Source organism: Aphis gossypii, chromosome 1, assembly GCF_020184175.1.
Source record: "Aphis gossypii isolate Hap1 chromosome 1, ASM2018417v2, whole genome shotgun sequence".
NCBI lineage: Eukaryota > Metazoa > Arthropoda > Insecta > Hemiptera > Aphididae > Aphis > Aphis gossypii.
Genome location: NC_065530.1, coordinates 57,719,613 through 57,739,597, shown reverse-complemented (window position 1 = coordinate 57,739,597; position 19,985 = coordinate 57,719,613). Strand labels below are relative to the sequence as shown.

At 26.5% G+C, this 19,985-nt stretch overlaps 1 protein-coding gene across 1 annotated transcript in view; it reads right to left on the bottom strand.

The window, feature by feature from the left end:
• LOC114119618 (cadherin EGF LAG seven-pass G-type receptor 1-like) overlaps positions 1-19,428 on the bottom strand; it is a 136,697-nt gene extending 117,269 nt beyond the window's left edge. The window contains exon 1 of the mRNA XM_027981232.2: positions 19,078-19,428. Coding sequence (XP_027837033.1) covers positions 19,078-19,232 — 155 coding nt within the window. The 5' untranslated portion in view covers positions 19,233-19,428. The remainder of the gene's footprint in view (positions 1-19,077) is intronic.
• Between the last annotated feature and the right edge of the window lie 557 nt (positions 19,429-19,985).

The window sequence follows — 19,985 nt, the reverse complement described above, 5'->3', positions numbered from 1 at the left end:
TAAAAACCTTAATTTTAAAATGTCGGATATATGTTTAGTCGGAATTGTTGATTAGGTTGTTATATGATATTCAAATATTGGTATTAGTCAATCTGCCACAGGGTTTTCAACATTTTTGTGTGTATTATTCAATAGTTCAGGGTTTAACAGGAATCGATATTCATTCGCATCTTAAAAAAGTTAAAATTAAAATTTTATTCATGGATAATAAATAATAATAATAGTAAAAAAAAAACCCGTTGAAAATTTCAGTTTGTTTCAGTTAGTTTAAAAAGTTCAAAATATTTTCCCAAAAATTGATGTAATATACTTATTAAACATATTTATTTAATATTACTTTTTTGTTTATAAAACTTCTAAGATTTTCACACTCTTACTCCATCAAATATATACAATACACCATCCTTAAAATTAAAAATTGTACTTTTTTACAGCTCCAATAGGTTGAGTTAGAAACGTAAACAACATATTGCTGTAAAACTAATAAATTCATTGGTATGCTAAGAATCTAATACGCAGATCGACAAAAGGTTTAAGATTTTATTGAACGTCGAAAGTTATAATTCTCAAAGCAAAATTAAATTCAACGGGTTCTAAACAGATATTTGAAATCATTTGCAATCGTCCAGCATTTTCCTCTTCCACTCCCGTCCGGGCTATATAAAACACGCCTGGCATGTGCACTCCGTGAATATAATGTATGCGTATAATGAAAAATGCTAATGTCATTTCGAACTGTATTTAAATACGAAATAAAACTCATTAGGAGGAACAATTATAATCGTAAAAATATTGTAATCGTCTACACGTGTTGCATAGTGAACTGTAATTTATCGTTGGTTACGAGTAAACTAATAGACATTCAGCTACATCTATTTTCAACGGAGTCGATATGGCGCGTGCGATATTAATTATTCGACGACTGACAATAATACGCGATAAAAATACAAAGCTTGTCCGCCTCACAGACCGACAACAATATGTTTTCGATTTAACTACCTAGTTAATTTATATATTACAAAAGAACGATGTGTAAAACACGAAACATTTATAATATATTTTATGCATATAAAATATGATATAATTTAATATAAATTAATGAATAATGATTTATTGTTCAAAACATTTTACAAGATGCGCGTGGCAACGCGTGTTACAACAGATGAACAACCGCTTGCATTCGTATTCAAATAACGAATCCACCGTATCGCGTATCCGTATCCACGTGATTCCATAGGTTTGACTCGGTAGTCATTTTCTTACTTTTTTCTTCTATTTACATTAGAACACAAGATACAGGCTTGGACGAGTCTATTATCAATACTAAAATCGTATTGTAAAAAATAACAAAATGAATAAAAAAAATAAAAAATATTGTATGTGTTATTTAATTACATAATAATAGACATTATATTATGTGTGAAACACGCAAGACACGTGTAGTAAATCATACGAATTTTTGGTATCTGTAAATAAAACATATTCTAAGTTAAGATATATCACGCTCATGCACGTTGTGCACGTTGTAAAAAAACAGTTATGTCACGGATCCAATTTAAGATAATTCATCTCTTGTGCCAAAAGTATACCTTTCACTTAATAAATCTAAAGAAAAATAATGACTGTCCTTATACAATTATATTTGTTTGTATTTTTTTTTTTTTTTTTTTTTTAATTATTATGTTAATTTAAATATATAAATTTTTCCTATTACCATATTTTATGATTTTCTATTGTTTAAGATAATGTGTTTTTGTATAAAGTTTAGTAATCTTCAAAAGTTATGAGAAACTAAATACTTAACAATATGCGCATTTGTATGCACAATGTTTCATGTTTGGAATAATTATAAATATTGTTATTTCAGCACCACCTAATATCAAACACTTAAATTTTAATTTCCAAAAATAGGTAATAATTCGTGATATTATAGTGAATATTAAAAGAACATAAACATTTTATACGAGTTTAAAAAAAATGCCCTGTGTAGGATTAAAACAAGATGCACCCGTTTGTTATGCCTTATAATAAACAAACTATATTTTGATTTTATTAAGAAATGAGTCTACTATATATATTTATGATGCTTTCTAGCTATTACGTTATACTTGTATTATATGTGCGTTGTGGATGAGTTTGAGAAAAATTAAAAATTAAAATTAATACGGTATAATACGAAAAATAATAAAGTAAACTTTAATAGTATTTTTTATTTTTATTGTTTATTATCTTTATTAAAAATTGTTTTCACTAAGGTAAGCAGAAATATGTGGTAATTTGTGGGCGATAAAATAAACTATAGTAGCATACTAGCATCTACTAGAAGGTTAGATGAAATCAACCTGTTTGTGTTATAAAGTAACAAATTGTCAAAAAAATGTACTGTTACATAGACATTTGACACACTTAAATATGCAAGTGGTTTCTATTTAAAAAATGAATATTTAGGTATTAATTTTGTAAAAAAAATTAATTAAATAAAATGTTAAATTCCACGACAACTATTTTGGGCTTATTATTTCGGCGCTTGAAACAATTTATTTTATACATTTTTGTAATACAGTTTTGTAACACGGCGTTTTGTTTAGACAATTTTAGTACAACAATGTAGTGTGTTAAGTTTTCGTAATTTAATGATGCGGGTATAATTAATAGTATAGATAGTATACTGATAGTATAAATCAAACAATATATTTTTATAGAAATTCTCTTGTATAAATTTAATTTTAAGGTATTGAAAATAGACATTTATAAACAATGAGACATTTTGAGGTTGATTAGCAATTATGATTATGATAAGTAATATTACACGGTGACAATATTATTACTGCACTGTATACGTATGTATTATACAGATATTGAGTTCTCTCTAAAACTATATCTCACTGAGTACATTTTGTAGTGTTCTCAAACACGACAAACGTATAATATTGAGACGGAAGTATATTCGTTTCATACACTTAACGCAAAAACAAATAAAATATAAAATATCTATGTAAACATTTGACATTGTTCAAATAATGTATTATTGTATTGGTTTCTAAACGTTTTTATTCATTAATAGATATAAAAATAATATTATCGTGTATTGTGTGGTTTTGCTATGGCTTTCGCGTTCTACTACGATGTTGTGCACGGCAAACGAACGTATTGCAAGTAAAGTACGATACGCGTATGTATACGTCTTATACCATTACACAGAAGCACCGTCGGATGAATAGTTTGTGTTCGCGTGTAGCGAAGGTATTATACACGTCGAGTGCTGCGATTCTAAAACCGTGTCGACGGCGCCCGATGTGCGGGTCGTGGAGGGATGAGACGCGGCTTTGGGGGATTTCGTCGTTGGTGTGCGTGCGATTTCGGGTTAGGCCCTCCGACAAGCCCCCGCAGAATGTCGTCTCTCGACCCCCGAACAGTCGAAACGAATACACCGGAAAATATGTCAAATACAGTCGCCATGTACGCCCAAATAACGGCAGCAGGAGCGTGTTCGCTATTCGACAGATAAGCCCGTGGCCATGTCACACCCGTCGCCGAACACGAAACAATACGCTGGAGGTACAGTGTAACCGCATCACGAGGGCCCCGTTTAACTGTAAAACGTCTCTCCGGAGAAAAAGTGAAGAGGAGATTTTGTAAAGATGGTGTACAAAAGCGAAATATATAGTGTGAGCGGTGCGTATTTTATGTCGATGTGGGTGATGGTGGTTTTACCCTTACTATTGCGATCCACACGGTGTTCGAATAAAAGTAAAAAAAAAAAAAAAAAACATTTTAAAAGTTCAATCGCATATAAAACGGTATGATTTTTCTCATTTGTAAACAGAGAGCTGTTGTATCACTATAAGTTTAAAAGGAAAAAACCCGAATCGATTTTTTAAACGCCGTGACAGTGACCGTGGCCCGTCACGTAATTTTTCTTATGTATTTATATTTAATTATACATACTACCGATATTACCGTAGTTTGTGTCATTTCTGTTTTGCGGTAAGAACAAAAACTACGCATAGAGCGAGTGTCCAGGCAACATATAAATTAAAATACACAAGTCTTAGTGTTTTAAGTCGACGCCTCCACTTATCCGCCTTGAATTCGAGAAACCCATCATTTTTATAACCGTGTATATTAACCGGAACTATATGTTGAGCTAGATACTAAATTTAAGCCCGGAAGCGTTAGATTTTCTTATATAGGTATTCTTTTTCCTGTGATGGAGTTTCCTATTACAATTTTACGAAGAGCAGTTTTATATCTACGCATTTCTCTACACATCGTTGTTATAGTACTAACTTTAATTGTATTAGCCGCGAGTTGATTCTAGTAGAAAACGTAATAATTTAAAATTTGTCCTGTTAGAAAAGTTGATAAGTTTTTTTTACTTTTTTTTTATCTGTATTAGGATATATTTATTTTTAAATTTGGGACTAATGTTAGTTTTACAAAATCTATTTTCATAAAATTGTGTGTTTAAAAAAAACCGTTTGGGTCGATTTTATTTCATAAGTTAAAAATTAAAACTTAATATTCATTAAATATACGCGAATAAATAATATTTTATACCTATAAATATTTATGAAATTTAAAATACTAATATGATTTATTTTATATAAAAAAAAAAATATATATATGTATATATATATTAACGTACGGAGCGTATGAATATACTGAATTTGCATAATCAATGCACTGTTTAATATATTATAAAATATATATTATTAATAAAAATTCATTTTTAAATACAAACTAATAATTGACCGTGACCTAAAATTCTTCTTTAAAAATATTGAATTATTTATTTGGTTATAATAACAAGGGAACGAATAAATGAATAACCGTACAATAATTTATATTATACGAAATATTTGATAATCCATTTTCGATCATTAATAGTTTATAAATGCATTTGGATATATGAAGATTTAATCTAATTATTAATTATGCTGGTCTAATAATACATCCTTATAAAACATACATAATATTCATCTTGCTGTTTAGTATAATATTATATGTAAACTATTAATTTAATTAGTTTTTAATCTATATAAAATTATAAAACTATTTGTATGCTAAGATTTCCATATTATTAAACGCTATAAGCCTTTTTATCCGTCTATAATTTGTATTTAATTATTAATTTTTTTATTTTTAGAGACTAAGATTTCCATTTTAAAAATGTTTTGTATAAGCGATACATTATAAATAATCATATGCAACATATAATATTATGTATAAATACAAAATTATAGAATTGTGAGCAGTTATTATTTACTGTATATTGTTAAAATTATAAAATATCTGCTGGAGCATAATAATTAGCAAAACCATTTTCAAAATGTAACCATAATCACATACTGTTTAGAAAACTTCTACATAATTTATTTAGTTATCTTGAATTGAATAAAATATATTCCTACTCTATAAGAACTATTATTTACCCACACTTTATTAGCATATTTGACGGGCAGTTACGTATACCTACAGATATAGCAGTTATGAAATTAATTACTGTAATTTTGTATCATATTATCTATTAATCCAAATTAAAAATTAATAAGATATTTTTAATTACGTTTGTTATTTTATTTATAATATCATCTAAACAATACAGTTACGGTTATTTCATTTTTGTCTGTATTTTTTTTTTTTACGATACTTTGCTTTATAAAACACAATATTCTATGGTATTTGAAATTTGAATACCTTTAGTCTATATGATATGTAGATTATAATATATTATTATTACACTAAAATTGAAAAGTTTTTTGAAAAAAAAAAAAAACCATTAATTAGCGAAGTTTAGTTGTGGGTACACATTTTCATTAATGCATATAATAATCAAACATAATGAACTATGAACTATTAATATAAAACAATGCATTTATTTAAAATATTAATATATGTTTATAAATATTTTAAATTTTCCTATAGTAACTATCAACTAAACTTCATAGTTCATACATTTTATTTAATCAAAAATCCCATAAACATATACTATAATACACCTATAAGGTATAATTATATTTTAGAATTAAATAATTTATTAAGTATAAAATGTTGACGAATTTAATACAATCAAAGTTTAATAATGTAGGATGACATTTCTTCGTTTCAGTAGATATCTTAAAAATATTTTCAAATAAGATATTATTCAATTTATTGAGCAAATTTAATGAAAAAAGTTTTATATAAAAGTTTTTATAATTATGCCATGTTATATAAGTATATATATTTATATAAAATAAAATAAAATCAGCTCATAAAATGTATGTTTTCAATGGAATTTTTTCATTGTATTAATTACACAAAAACTATTAAAAAGTTTTATCTACAAATGAAACTGAATTTTTAAACACTCATTCTTGATGTATTCATAACAATAATGTCACTTTCTATACAACAATGTAAATGTCTCAATCGATGGAAAAATAGTTTTAATTATTTCTTCGTGAACGAACATTTAACTGGTCTTTGAATACGACAAATTATCGCATTAGAATATTATTTATTTATTGAATTTTGTCTGTTATGCTCACATTTGCACCGCGCACTCTAAGGTAATTACTCTTTGAGGTAACAATGTTTATATACCTATTAAAAATATTATAAAATAATCATACAAATGTTTTAGCTGGAATGTAATTAGTTTTTAATTTAAATGTAATGTTAACCGTTGAACACACATTACCTATACTTGTAATGTAATTCACCGCATGTACAATGTAAAAGGAAAATGAGAAAAAAAAAACATGTTTGAATCACAAGTCACAACTGCTAATGCACTGTATAAATGATCCTACACGAGGAACCTTATGTGAATTTATATTCGTATAAAAATACGCAAATTCGTCACGATTACAAAGGTGAACCATGTTTGCTCAGATGGCTGTGTAAATTTCAATTTGATGAAGCTGCATTAATATAAACGAAAAATCAATGAAATTTTCTTTTTTCACGTCAATGTAAGTAAATTTATTGTGGTTCAATTATTACAACTATTTTCACTTTAAAAACTATCGTAAATTTCAAAGGCAGTTAATTCACAAAATACACCAGGTTTTGATATACCTACATATTTTTCATCATGTCGACATTTTACGCCACACTTATCGCAGTCGTAATACTCGTAATACATTTTAAAAATGTAAAATATATTTTAAACAAAAATAATTTACGATACATTTATGAAATACAAATTTAAAAATGTTTATTATTATTTTTGACCATTAATAACTTACAGCTCATTTACGGTATCTGATTAAAGTAATCAGCTAGGTCCTAGATATGAATTTTCAAGAACAAAACCATGGATTTATTAAAGTTCTATACTTTTTCTGATTTCTCTGACTTCGTGAATCGTTTGGTTGTTTTATATTGATCAATTTATACGTATCTAACGTATACGATAGGTGACAGTTGACTAGTTTAATGTTTGTTTTGAATAAAACTATCTTAGGTACTCTGTTCGTAGTTGTTGTGGTACATTAAACAAGTGAAATAAACATTTTATTTATTTTTACGACTTCGTTTCTTCGCTTGACCTCTTCTTTACTTTTACATTACCGGCAAAGTTTCTATTTTTGTCAAAATTTATATAGCTGTTACGCGATTGAAAATCACAATAATCCTTATCGTTTCACTTTTATGCATATTATGTTTTATAAATAAATACTATTTATCATACTGTACTGAGTACTATTTAGGTACAGAACTTTGTTTCTTCTTTCTTGGATAATCTCACAAAAGTTTTTACTTCTTAAAAACAGTTATAAATTGAGTTTTTCTTGAAAATTTCTATAGCAGATAATTAATCGTTATATTAAATTCTTTTATTCAATGTCACCAGTTAAATATCATTTTAAAACTAATTCCGTAATTTTGTGTGTGGTTTTAAGACCACACCAACTACATATTTATTTGCTCACATCCATTCTATTTGCTGCGAATATATTACACAAATTCCTCAAACATGTGCAATTTAATAACGAAGTGAAACTCTAACAGTTTACAAATTGGTGAACGTTCATAATATTTACTTTAATTCTGTTTTTGCATGTGTTCAGCGAAATCCAGTTAAGCTGAGTTGTTTCTGACACCTTCTTGAACACAACTCATTTTTCAAAGAAACTTTATAAAACAATAAATCTTACAAACTACCTACGTTTTGCTTAAACAAACATTTTAAGAAGAATACATAGCTGTGAAAGTATTATTTCCATAGATCTGTTCAAACAAAATTTAGGCGCCATGTCATTCAATTTTAATCAATCTGTATGCAATTAATTATTTTCAGTAAAATAATTTTAAACAATAATATAATTATATACCTGTATGTATTAAGTAGATGAAAACAATATTCAAACGGTAATTAGAACTTTTGATCAGTGAAATGTAAATAATTACTCATCAAAAAAATAACTTAAATCGACATTCGAATTAGGACATTTTCATTTAAGTTCTGATTTCTGCTTTATTTTTTTATTTCATTTTTTCTTTTATTAATTTTATATCTACACAGTAAATTAACCTTGCTGAAAATTTATCGTTTTAGATATTTTTATCCATAGAATTGCTTTTTTTATTTTATGAATCCACGTCAAATGGACTGAAAAATTGGTAAATATATATTATGGTCTTTCGTTTATCTATATTATTCGTTTAGACATTTTTGCGGTTTCGTGACTTGTCCTATTCGTACACCTGAAACGCACTTACATATATATATATTTATTTGTATATCACCAAAAGTGATAGGAACTTTCCTCGCAATAGCCAAGCTCAATGCCATTTAAACTCACGCACAGACCGACAACAATCCATTTAATTTGAAAACCCTACTTACAAGAGTTACGATTATTATTCTATGAGACTGGTTTTAGTATATTCTAAAATAGCCACCGAATTTGTAATTAATTGTTGTTCACCGTTCGATAACGTTAACAATTAAATAAATTCAGAACACAAGTGTAAATTTAGGTCAATATTATAAATGATGAGAGGTATCTATGGTATCTATGCACGTTATAAATTAAAATTAAAAAAAAATTCTAATTGCATATTCAACTTCAGAAATTAGACTACTACTCGGCGAATATCATATATTTAGGTAGGTACGTAAATTGATAGCGTACCATGATATTTAGAATTTGACGTAATTTTGACGATTTTTTGCGAACAAATGGCTATGTTTGTTGTAATAACGTGAGGAAGTATTCCGGAACATAACTTATTTAATTATTTTCGTATACGCGATAAGAATCGCGTTAATAATTACACTCACCATTGTTGTGTTTGATTTGTAAATTTTGTATGACGTAAAATAATAGAAGTACCGTGTACCTATGTATACATTAGTTTGATATTCACGAAATGTGTATTATGAAACAAAGTTTAGTGCCGTTCAGTAATTTGTAAATAATATTATTATTATAGAATTTAATCATAAAATATTTTATGAGTTATTAAATTATTGCAGTACTATATTATAATAATATGTAGTTTATAGATCAAATTTTTCAACAGCATTTATTTCCAAAAGTTTATTTTGAACTAACTAAATGTAATTCAAATAAATATAAGGCATTATTATGCAAAGAAACGTTATCGTGATGAACACGGTGTCTTAAGATCTCGTGATATGTAAACACAATGAACCGTTTTTCATACAAAAGGAACCGGTGTTAAAACTATATGGTTTTTTCTCACTCTAAAAAATCGAGTAACCCTATAATGTAAATAAATTTATTACGATATAGTATATTTCATTGCTCTTATATGAAATTCTAGGTATGTCTGCAAGACGGGACGTGAGCGTTTCTTTTATTCCCTTGCTCTCGACTGCACACCCCGCGATGCGTATTATATAGCAGCTTTCGGTAGACTCATTTTCATCTCGTCACACACACACATATATAGTCTGCAAAAGAATGTCCGTATAGTTATATAGCTTAATACAGAGCTGGCCATTCAAACGCGGAAATCTTTTATCGTCAAATTTTACACACTTTTGCAGCGCACGCCACCTGCGCACGCTCGTGGCAGCGTCCAATTATTCCATTACATAGTATTATATCAAATCGCGTGCGCGTGTGTATTCCGTCGGCATAATTCACCTGTATTATATCATACATTTATTCGTTTTGCAATTTCATCCCTGACACTATATAATATAATCTGCAACGCAGCAGCTATATTATGTGTATATTAATCATGATAACATTATATTATATAAGGTGTTCTGAGTAATATCGTATGCATAATATGCATATATACATATTATATACCTACATAATATAAGTATATTATATTTCGCATGAGTTCGTGTAGCGATACACATTTTTTTTTCGGTTTACTCGTTCGTCAGACTATATTAAGACCGTAAGTAGATAATATCACAATACATATTTTATAGAACGGCGCTGATTTGAGTGATCTATTGTATATTTATATACTGTCACCGGTATCTATATAATATTGTATAGTCGCCTTGTCGTATTTACGTGTTTTTATATTTTGTGTTTTATGACGAGCATATATAGTAGCTATATATAATACGACCTAGTAGTCAATTCACGCTCGGGTGTGTGGGTGTATGAAGAGTATTATTATTATTTTTTTTAAATAAATATTCTACGTCAAATACGTAAAAACTCAAGTAACCGTCGTTTTATACAATACAGATATATTTTATATTTAAGTAAGTCTTAATTGTTCACGTTTTCATAATTATTGTCGTATTATTTTTCTCGTATTCTGGTTTCCATTTCAGTAGTTGAAATATAGCTTTTAGAACGATTTTAATATTACGTACCTATACAATATGGTAATTGAAATTGTTCTATTAAATTTTTTACTCATTATATTATACATGAGTATTCATTAAAAATATCTATAATATACATTTTTAAACATTTTTTGAGGAAAATAAAAAACTAATTTGTTCATAATTAATTTTTATTTTACGATGACCTATCATCCTATTTTGAATGGATAGTATATAACTATAAATTAATGGTAAAAAAAAAAAAATGTTAATTTTTTTTTTATATACCTATTTTAAAGTTGAGTTTCATTGGTCTTAATAGTAACTATTAGCTATTAATATTAATATTATTCTAATATTTTAATGTTTAAAAATAACATTTAACTTATAAAATTATTTTATTGTATACTTTATGCTAAATCTTATTAAACATACAATATAAAAATTATAAAAACAAAAATGATTGATTTTCCAGTAAAGTTGAAATTTATTTGGATAATAGGTCCTATTATTTGACAAATATTTATTAATACTATTATACGATTTAGAGCACACATTTTAGAATTTAGTATAAGGATATTTAAAAATGATTGCCCAGTTTCCAACGGCACAGCTCCGCTGTTAATTTCCGGATGGGTGACCAACCACCTGGGAATTTTAGCAACACACATTACATGCCCTAACCTAATCATAATCGTCGAGATAAAATAATACTTAAATCCCTCGCTAATATCTCTCCTAACATAAAAAAAAAATTATATACAAAACAAAAAAATAATAAATAAGTTTTTTCTTACAAAATGACGTTTTTACAATGTAATAAAATAAATATTTAGTCACTTAGCTGTTATATTTAAATATGTGACTTGGGTCCTTTTAACAAATCTTATTTTATTACAGTTTTTTACTTGTGTGTATCTCTTCGAAATCTAAAATACTTAAATAATCTATTTATTTTTGGAAGTACAATATTTAATTATAAATCATATTAATATTAGTGATTTGACTTACTTTATATCAAAACTTTTTATTACTTTTTTTATTTAATTTTTATTTATTTTATATGATTTAAATACTGTAATGAACTCCAATTATATATAAATACAAACAATAAAAAACTAACATGTTTATATAATATAGTTGTGTATTATTGGAAGTATTGTTCAAATTCTAGTTGAAAATAGATTGTAATATTTATTATAAAAAAAATAAAAATAAAAATAATTTAAGTTATTATATAATATTATTATAAACATAAGTCCCATGGTTAACTCTAAAATATATCAGAAACGAGATAGTTATCAAAAAAAAAAAAAAAAATAGACTTATTGGAATATTGGGATTAAAGGTTTTTATTCGTCCCAAATTTTAAATCAGATTGTAATTAGCTACAGCACAATTACTTGAGACATTTAGTGTCATTAAAAGCAACCTTTCTCCGTACTTCGTGTTCAAAATCGGGCATTCTCCAATAACCGTAGCTAAAATAAACAGGCTCAGTGTTTGTATGTACGTGAACGTGATACACTGATGTTACACATGGTTCAAACGACTAGCTTAATGAGATTTAATATGCAGTGTGGTACACAATATTAAGACTGGAGTCATAACCACAATTCTCTTTGGTTATTTTCAAACGAATATATTATATCATCGCAGTTGTATGTATTATTAGATGAATTAGTAATAGTTATTGTGTATAAATAAATTAGATCGAAACTCATAATATGAAAGTATTGAAAGGAATAATTTTGCAATGGTATATTTTTAAGTTCACTCAAATCATTCCAACTTCTCTGTACAGTTTATAGAGGTGTACTCATAATCAATATTTACCTGATGTCCATTATTAAAATCATTAAAATATATTAAATTTATTTTATTTATTTTCGAAATGTTTATATACAATGTATTATAAATAGTTCTGTATTGTTATTAAAGACCTGTATTAAATCTCAACTTTTATATTTTTAAATGTATATTTTAACTATAATAATTTCATAGAAAATATCACACTATTTATTTATAGAGACTTCATTATGTATTGGATTTATAACCAACGTAAAAATTATAAATAATATTCATTCTGTATGACATGAAAAGAATCAGTTCAGCCCAAGGTTCAATACAAAAGTAAATAACCATGATCAGGTTTCAATTTTTCATTAGTCTGAGTTATATTCTTATTTTAAGATAAACTGACTTATTATCAAAAGAAAATGCAGTGCAGTCACTCATCCATTAGGTTTATAGTGTTAGAAGATTAATGTTGAACAATCATATGAGATTATTATTGCATTGTGATCATATTATATTACAATATTCTATATTTTTAATAATAAAAAAACATATTAGAACTAACTTCTAAAAATATATAATAAAGCACTCATTATATGTTTTTTCATATTTAATAGTAATAACAATAGTCTTAATGATTGACAAAAATATGTACATACATTTAATGAAATAAAACTTCTACAATATTTATTACAGAACAGATACTTTAAAAAATGTTGAAGATAGTTTACATTACTTCATCGGACAATCTTGTTGATTTTAGGATTTATTTTTCAAAATACTCCAGGGAAATTTTAAAAATGATTAATTTATACTGCATTCTTTGTCTATTGTTCAATAAATATTCAGAAAAGTTGCATGTAACTTTTAAATTTTTTTTCTGCTCCAATATATAGTGTTAACAGATTAAAAAGGACGAATGAAACACAAACTATATCTGTTTTACACACACAAACATTTTAATACCAATTGCATCCTCAGTCCGTTATAAATCTGAAACCGTTATCATTTACGAAATTCTATATAAATGGTAAAACGTATAATACAAAGGTGATACTGTTGATAAATTATTTCTTACTCATAACAAACAACAAAAAATTGTTCATTAAAAGTATGTTGAGCATATGTAATGAATTTGAGTTTTTAATTTTAATTTCCATAAATGGAGTACACTTAAGACATACAGAGCGTCATAAAATGTTTGTTATTATTTAAACACAATTTTACAAAGAAAAAAAATGCGAAATTGGGTTATAAATAAATAAAATAAATATGGCAAACGATCACTGCAGTGGGTTATGAATAACAAAGTGTTTTATTATTTAATTATTTTATTAAGTTTTATATATATAATAATTACTCGTTTTATTAATATAGTTTGTTATTATCTTGAATATTGTATAAATATTAATCTACACAACCATGCAACTTACATAAGTCTAAATTTAAATATAATAATTGGTAGACATTATTAAATTATCATAAAAATAATAAAATGAGTAAAATACTTGAGATGTTTTCATTAATGTTTATTAAAATACAACTTTGTATTAAATAATTTTTTTACGGTGTATCAGTTATTGTCAAATAATTAAAGTCAGTTGAACTAAAAAATACTTGACAACATTAAGGCGTCTATTTTACATTATAAATATATGATATTTATTGTTTTCCATATTAATGAAATTATATTAACTAACTCAATATTGGAAAAAAATGATGTGCCAGGAAATTATTTTATTAAATTCTTAAAAACAAGTATTATAATCAGGAGTCAACTTTAGAAGCAACTAAATATTTTTATTGATATTTAACTGTATTGAAAGATAATATAATAACTATAATATTTTTTTCTTATTTTTATATATAGTTAGATATTTGTTTTGTTTGTTTTTTTATATATATTGTATAATGGACATCTATGTACTCCGTGTCATAACTTAATAGTATATTTCTATGTACCTATATATTAATTTTTCAAGTGTTAAATTAGAAAGTGATGTATTTACTAGTGTCAAGTAAGTTGATTAAAAAAAAAAAATAATATGTACATAAAATAATTGTAGAATAATCATTTTCAAAGAGATAGTTCAATGTGAACTATGACATTTTTCAAAGGTTTTAAGGTATTAAAGAATTATTTAATTTCAGTTGAATTTATCCAGCTTTCTACACTTCAAATGTTTTCAAATAATAATTAACAAGTTGTCCAACATATGACTTTTGTACAAACAAATAATACATAATTTGATATACATTGTCATATACAAAAACCTATGGTGCATCCCATTTTTAATTAAATTGGCTCTCCAATTTAATTATACAATTCGCACAGAATATAAGCACGGAATAGAGTTGAAGTATTATGAACAAAAAAATACATTTATGTAGGCAATTCAAAAGTAAAAATAATATATACTCCAACATATTGAACATTTCAATAGGATTCATATTGTACATGACTCGATAAAAGGAAAATACGTTAAAGGGAAAATACATTTATTTTTATTATATACATAAATAATCAATCTTGGGATTTATATATTTTTTCATTAAACAAAATCATTTTTCAGTTACATACAATTATAATATTTAAAATAATTTTTATTATAATAATAACAAAACTATTATGATCTATATTGGTCACACAAAGTTTATTATTAATACATTTCATAAAATCGGTAAATATTTAACAGTCTATCCAATTAAATGGGTGTTGACCAATTACCCTCAATGGCTGTTTTTGGCATTTTAAATATGTACCAGTTGCTCTCACATAATATTTTTGTATACACGATTATAATACCGATCCGTAAAATAGAAGAGGTAAATGTATAAATAATTAATAATTCATTGAATAATGAATAAATAAAATAATGAAAATCATATTAATAATAATAGCTCAATTAGTGTGAAGAGAGAATTGATGCCGATATATAGGTAAAGAGTAACGAAAATTATATTATTAGGCTTTATTGCAATGCGCGTGTTACAAAATATCAATAATACGATATCGTATATCTTATTCATTAATTAATTGCTATAATTTCATACCATTTTATTTTGTTCGGTAAATTGCATTACACCGTTTATAGTTAAGATTGTTGAATTTATTCTTATGTATATTATATTATATACTATTATTATTATTATTTATATATTTACTTCCCTTATTTTCCTGGTTTTTATTATAATCGTGTGTATAATAATATGTGAGGGAAACTGGTGAATTATTTTCTGCGTAGTTTTAGAGGAACTGGTGCAAAAAAAAGGTACTTTTGAAAGCAACTGGTACACCCCCAATTAAATATGGTACCTACGATTATTTACCTTTATATACCTATGTATACTTGCCATCGGTCAGTTCGGTTGTATTGAGTATAAATTCAAACATTTTTCTATCAACTTGGAGTAAAATAAAATATTATGTAATTTCTATCTAATATAAATTTATTTGAATACATTCTATGACATTATGTATGCTTAAAATGTTTGATTTCACATTAATTTGTAATATCGACATACGATGTCAATTCGTGAATTTCAAATGTTTAACGCGAATATTTGAATTTAGTAAACACTGCATTCCCTATTACAATGTCAACTATTTATGTTTTACTATTTGAAATATTTTATTAAATTCTAAACACATCCTTTTACTATAGTGTAATGTAATATTTTTATTGAATGGTTCATCAAAACTTGCAAAATACTTATGACAAAAAAAGCAAATGTAGCTATATTTATAACTATTATATATGTAATAGGGGCCTATTGATTGATGGTAGGAACATTCATTTAAATTTTTTTTTTAAAAAAGTGTAGATTATATTAAATTGTTGCATCATTTAAATGGTCAAATTTAAGGTAATAATAAATCAATTAATTTGTTATTTTTCATTGTAATATAATGTATATAAAATTGACAAGTTAAATGTTTCCATCGATTCTAAATGTATACGTAAATTCACCTATTCAGGTTATCAGTACTTTTCAAAGCAGCAAGAGATGAAAATAATTATTTTTATTATTATTTTTTTTTCCATGTGTGATGTATTATTAATAATAATATGTTGTATGAATCTAGAGTTCTAGAACTTAACAATCATATATTATATATTTTACCAATACGGATGATATCAAACCTTACGTGTTACAAGTTAGTATGTTAATCCTCTCTTGCTTCAGCGTGTGGCTTATTATCTGTTTATTATTTTTATTGTAATTTACGATATTATTAAATTATTGTATTAGTGTAAAATAAATCCAATATATAAAATAAAATTTCATAAAGCCAAGAACTGAGAATATTAATATAAATATTTGAAATATACTTTGGCATGTGATCAATAAATATAAGTAAAATTCCTTAGTGAAAATTTAATTTAATTATTTAAAATTATATTTTTAACAATTTAATATAACTTTTTTTTATATATTTTAATTTATTGTATCTCAGATCTATAGTAAATCACAGAAACTGTTATGCACTGTAATACTTTTGGAAATTTTACTAATTCGAAAAGTATTGAATTTTACAAAAATATTATTTTTAACAGTATTTATAAATATAATATGTGATTATAGTAACTGAGCGATTTAGATTTTCTGAAAAAATATGAAGAACTTAGACTTAACATAGTATTGATAGGTGTTTTTTGACACTTTATTTTAAGGATAGCGCATTTCTTTTTTCCTATCTATTTTATCTGTTGTATTGTGAGAATCTGACTAATTTTGATATTGACTTTTATTTTTATATAAATTTTAAGTCCAAGTATACATCATTTGGACACTATGGTTGAAATATTTTCACAAACTATTATAACGTCATTCAAAGTCTAGGAAAACGTCCATAACAATTTGTTTCGTTCTGAACACTCAAAATAATGAAATGTAATGCTATAATATAACGAACTCTATGTACAATGTAGTTCAGCTCTGAATCATTTTTCGAACGCTATGCTTCATCATTGCTTTCGAACTTATATATTATACTTATTTTTTTTTTATATCAATGCAAACAAATAATAGTGATCAATCTTATTGTGCTGTCCTCTATTTCATCGTTAACTTTCACGACTTTGTTTGCTCCCGTTTGTAGTGCTCGCTTGGGTCATTTTACTCTAATATTCACGTTTGCACTTTGTTCTAATGACTTACGAAACATTATATATAATGATGTTTACTGCCCAATAGCTGGTGTATTAGAAACTAATGTGATTTGAACTTTGTAGGAAAATAAGCGATATTTAATGAACCAAATGTACGCGCAGTGTATTGATTGCGTATTCGCGTAACAATGATAATTCTAAACGTTCAGTTGAAGTCGATTAAATCATCTGCTCTAAAATCAGCACAGATCGTATTGTTATGCTCACACACGTAGACGTCACAAACAGAACGAGCTTAATAATGTGTCTTATAACAATAACGTCTGGTGTTGTAATATAAGGAATGCTTCTCAGTCGTTACGTCGTAGAGTATTTGTGAGCTTCACATACTGTATATACGACGAGTATTATAATACGGTATTATTCTTATTATAATGAATCAATTGTGGATAGGACGAAAATATTAAAATATGATATCTTGTACTCGGTAATATATTATAATTTTGTTATAACAAATATTATAATATTGTATTGGAATATGGTAAGAATACGTATCGAATTCCTCGCGTGAGCGTATTTTCAGAGAGAGCGAGAGTCTTGATCTGAGTGTGTATCGGATATAAATAACGAATTAAACACTGAGTCGAATCGGTTACACAGATAGAAAAGTATAAATGACAACTTTTGATTTGAGTTGGTAAGTTAAGAGAACGTTATTATCGTCAAGTTGTACATTGATAGTGAACAAATAATATATATGTATTTAATTCTCTCGATGTCTTAAGTTGATACTGGCATAAATATCGACTTAACAGTTAACACAGCTATTATTTATTTTTATTTTTTAATAATAACATAATGGCGATTGAAAAACCTTAAGACATTGTTTAAATCGACTAATCGTTTTCTTTTTCTTTTATTAACATTCTTCGTGTTTGATCTTTGATGTATAAACACTTTTTGACAAGTATAATATTATAGTGAGGCGGTTACCTGTAGTTTGTGACTATTAAATTATTTAATCGAAAAATATTAATTATTGTATATGTTATTACAATAATATTAGTCACTCTAAATCTATTGTCTAGTTAACAAATTATTTCCTTTTGACTAATATATAGTTACAACGAATTTTTTTCGGCATCATCATCAAAAACTACACAAAACAATATCGACGAGGATATGACGATTATTATTTATTGTTTTTCTATCGTCATATTTTGTAAAAGAGAGGAATGTCGACGATATCGCCAGGAGAGAGAGACAAGTGAGGGCAGTTTGAGTTTGGTTGTCGTTGAGTTGGGGACGATGAGGAGGAAGTTGGAACATTGGCGAATGCCATACGATATACATGTACTTGTATATATAATAATATATTTTGACGTGTAGATAGATCGTGACTCCTACCTGTAAGTGATGAACGCGAATATGAGTCCCACCAAGGACACGCTGCTACCGAGTACGACGATCAGAGAGAGCACGCTCTCCTGGCTTGCCACCGTCCATCCGTTGCCAGTCAAGTTACCTATGACGGGCACCCGTCGCGGGTAAATACTCTCCATTTCGGTGACTCGTCTAAAATACGCGTGTGATTCGTATGATATTACGATAAAGGTAATTACATGTGAAACGCGTATGTGGATAAAACAATAATAATAATTATTATTGTTATATTGTCAAAGAGGAATCGCTCGCGAGTGTAAATTATTTTATTCACACGACATAATATCGTTCGATTCGCGACCGGTCGTCGTGGCCGCGTCGTGCGACTAAACCCATCGGGTTTCAACGCTACCGCCACTGCCGACAGCGTTTCGGCGCGCTCTCTGTGCGCTTCCACATTATATAATTTATTGTCTTGTACTATTGTACTTACGTCTATAATTCTTTAGTCTTTATATTATATTATGTTTAATTAAGGGTACTCAGATTTTCAAGATGAAAACAAACAGAACAAAATGTATTTTGTAATATACATCAATATACCTATTGAAAGAATCAAAAAAAAAAAAAAAAATTGTTCACAATTTTAGTTGTTCATCAATATTATTATAGGCAGTTCATACGTATTATACGTAGTTCATAAACAAAAATTTACATAGTGTATAATACGCATAAAACGGTTTTAATTATTTAAAATCTATTTAGATAAAATATGATATATTAAAGTGTAATTTATTTTTATTTTTAATTTAAAGTAGGTAGGCTTCCCTAAGGAATAAAGATAAATCTAGAACATCAACAAATTATAAGGAAAATTATCACTGTTTTTTAATTGTTGTCAGGACAACGGGAAACTTGACTAAAAATAAAAA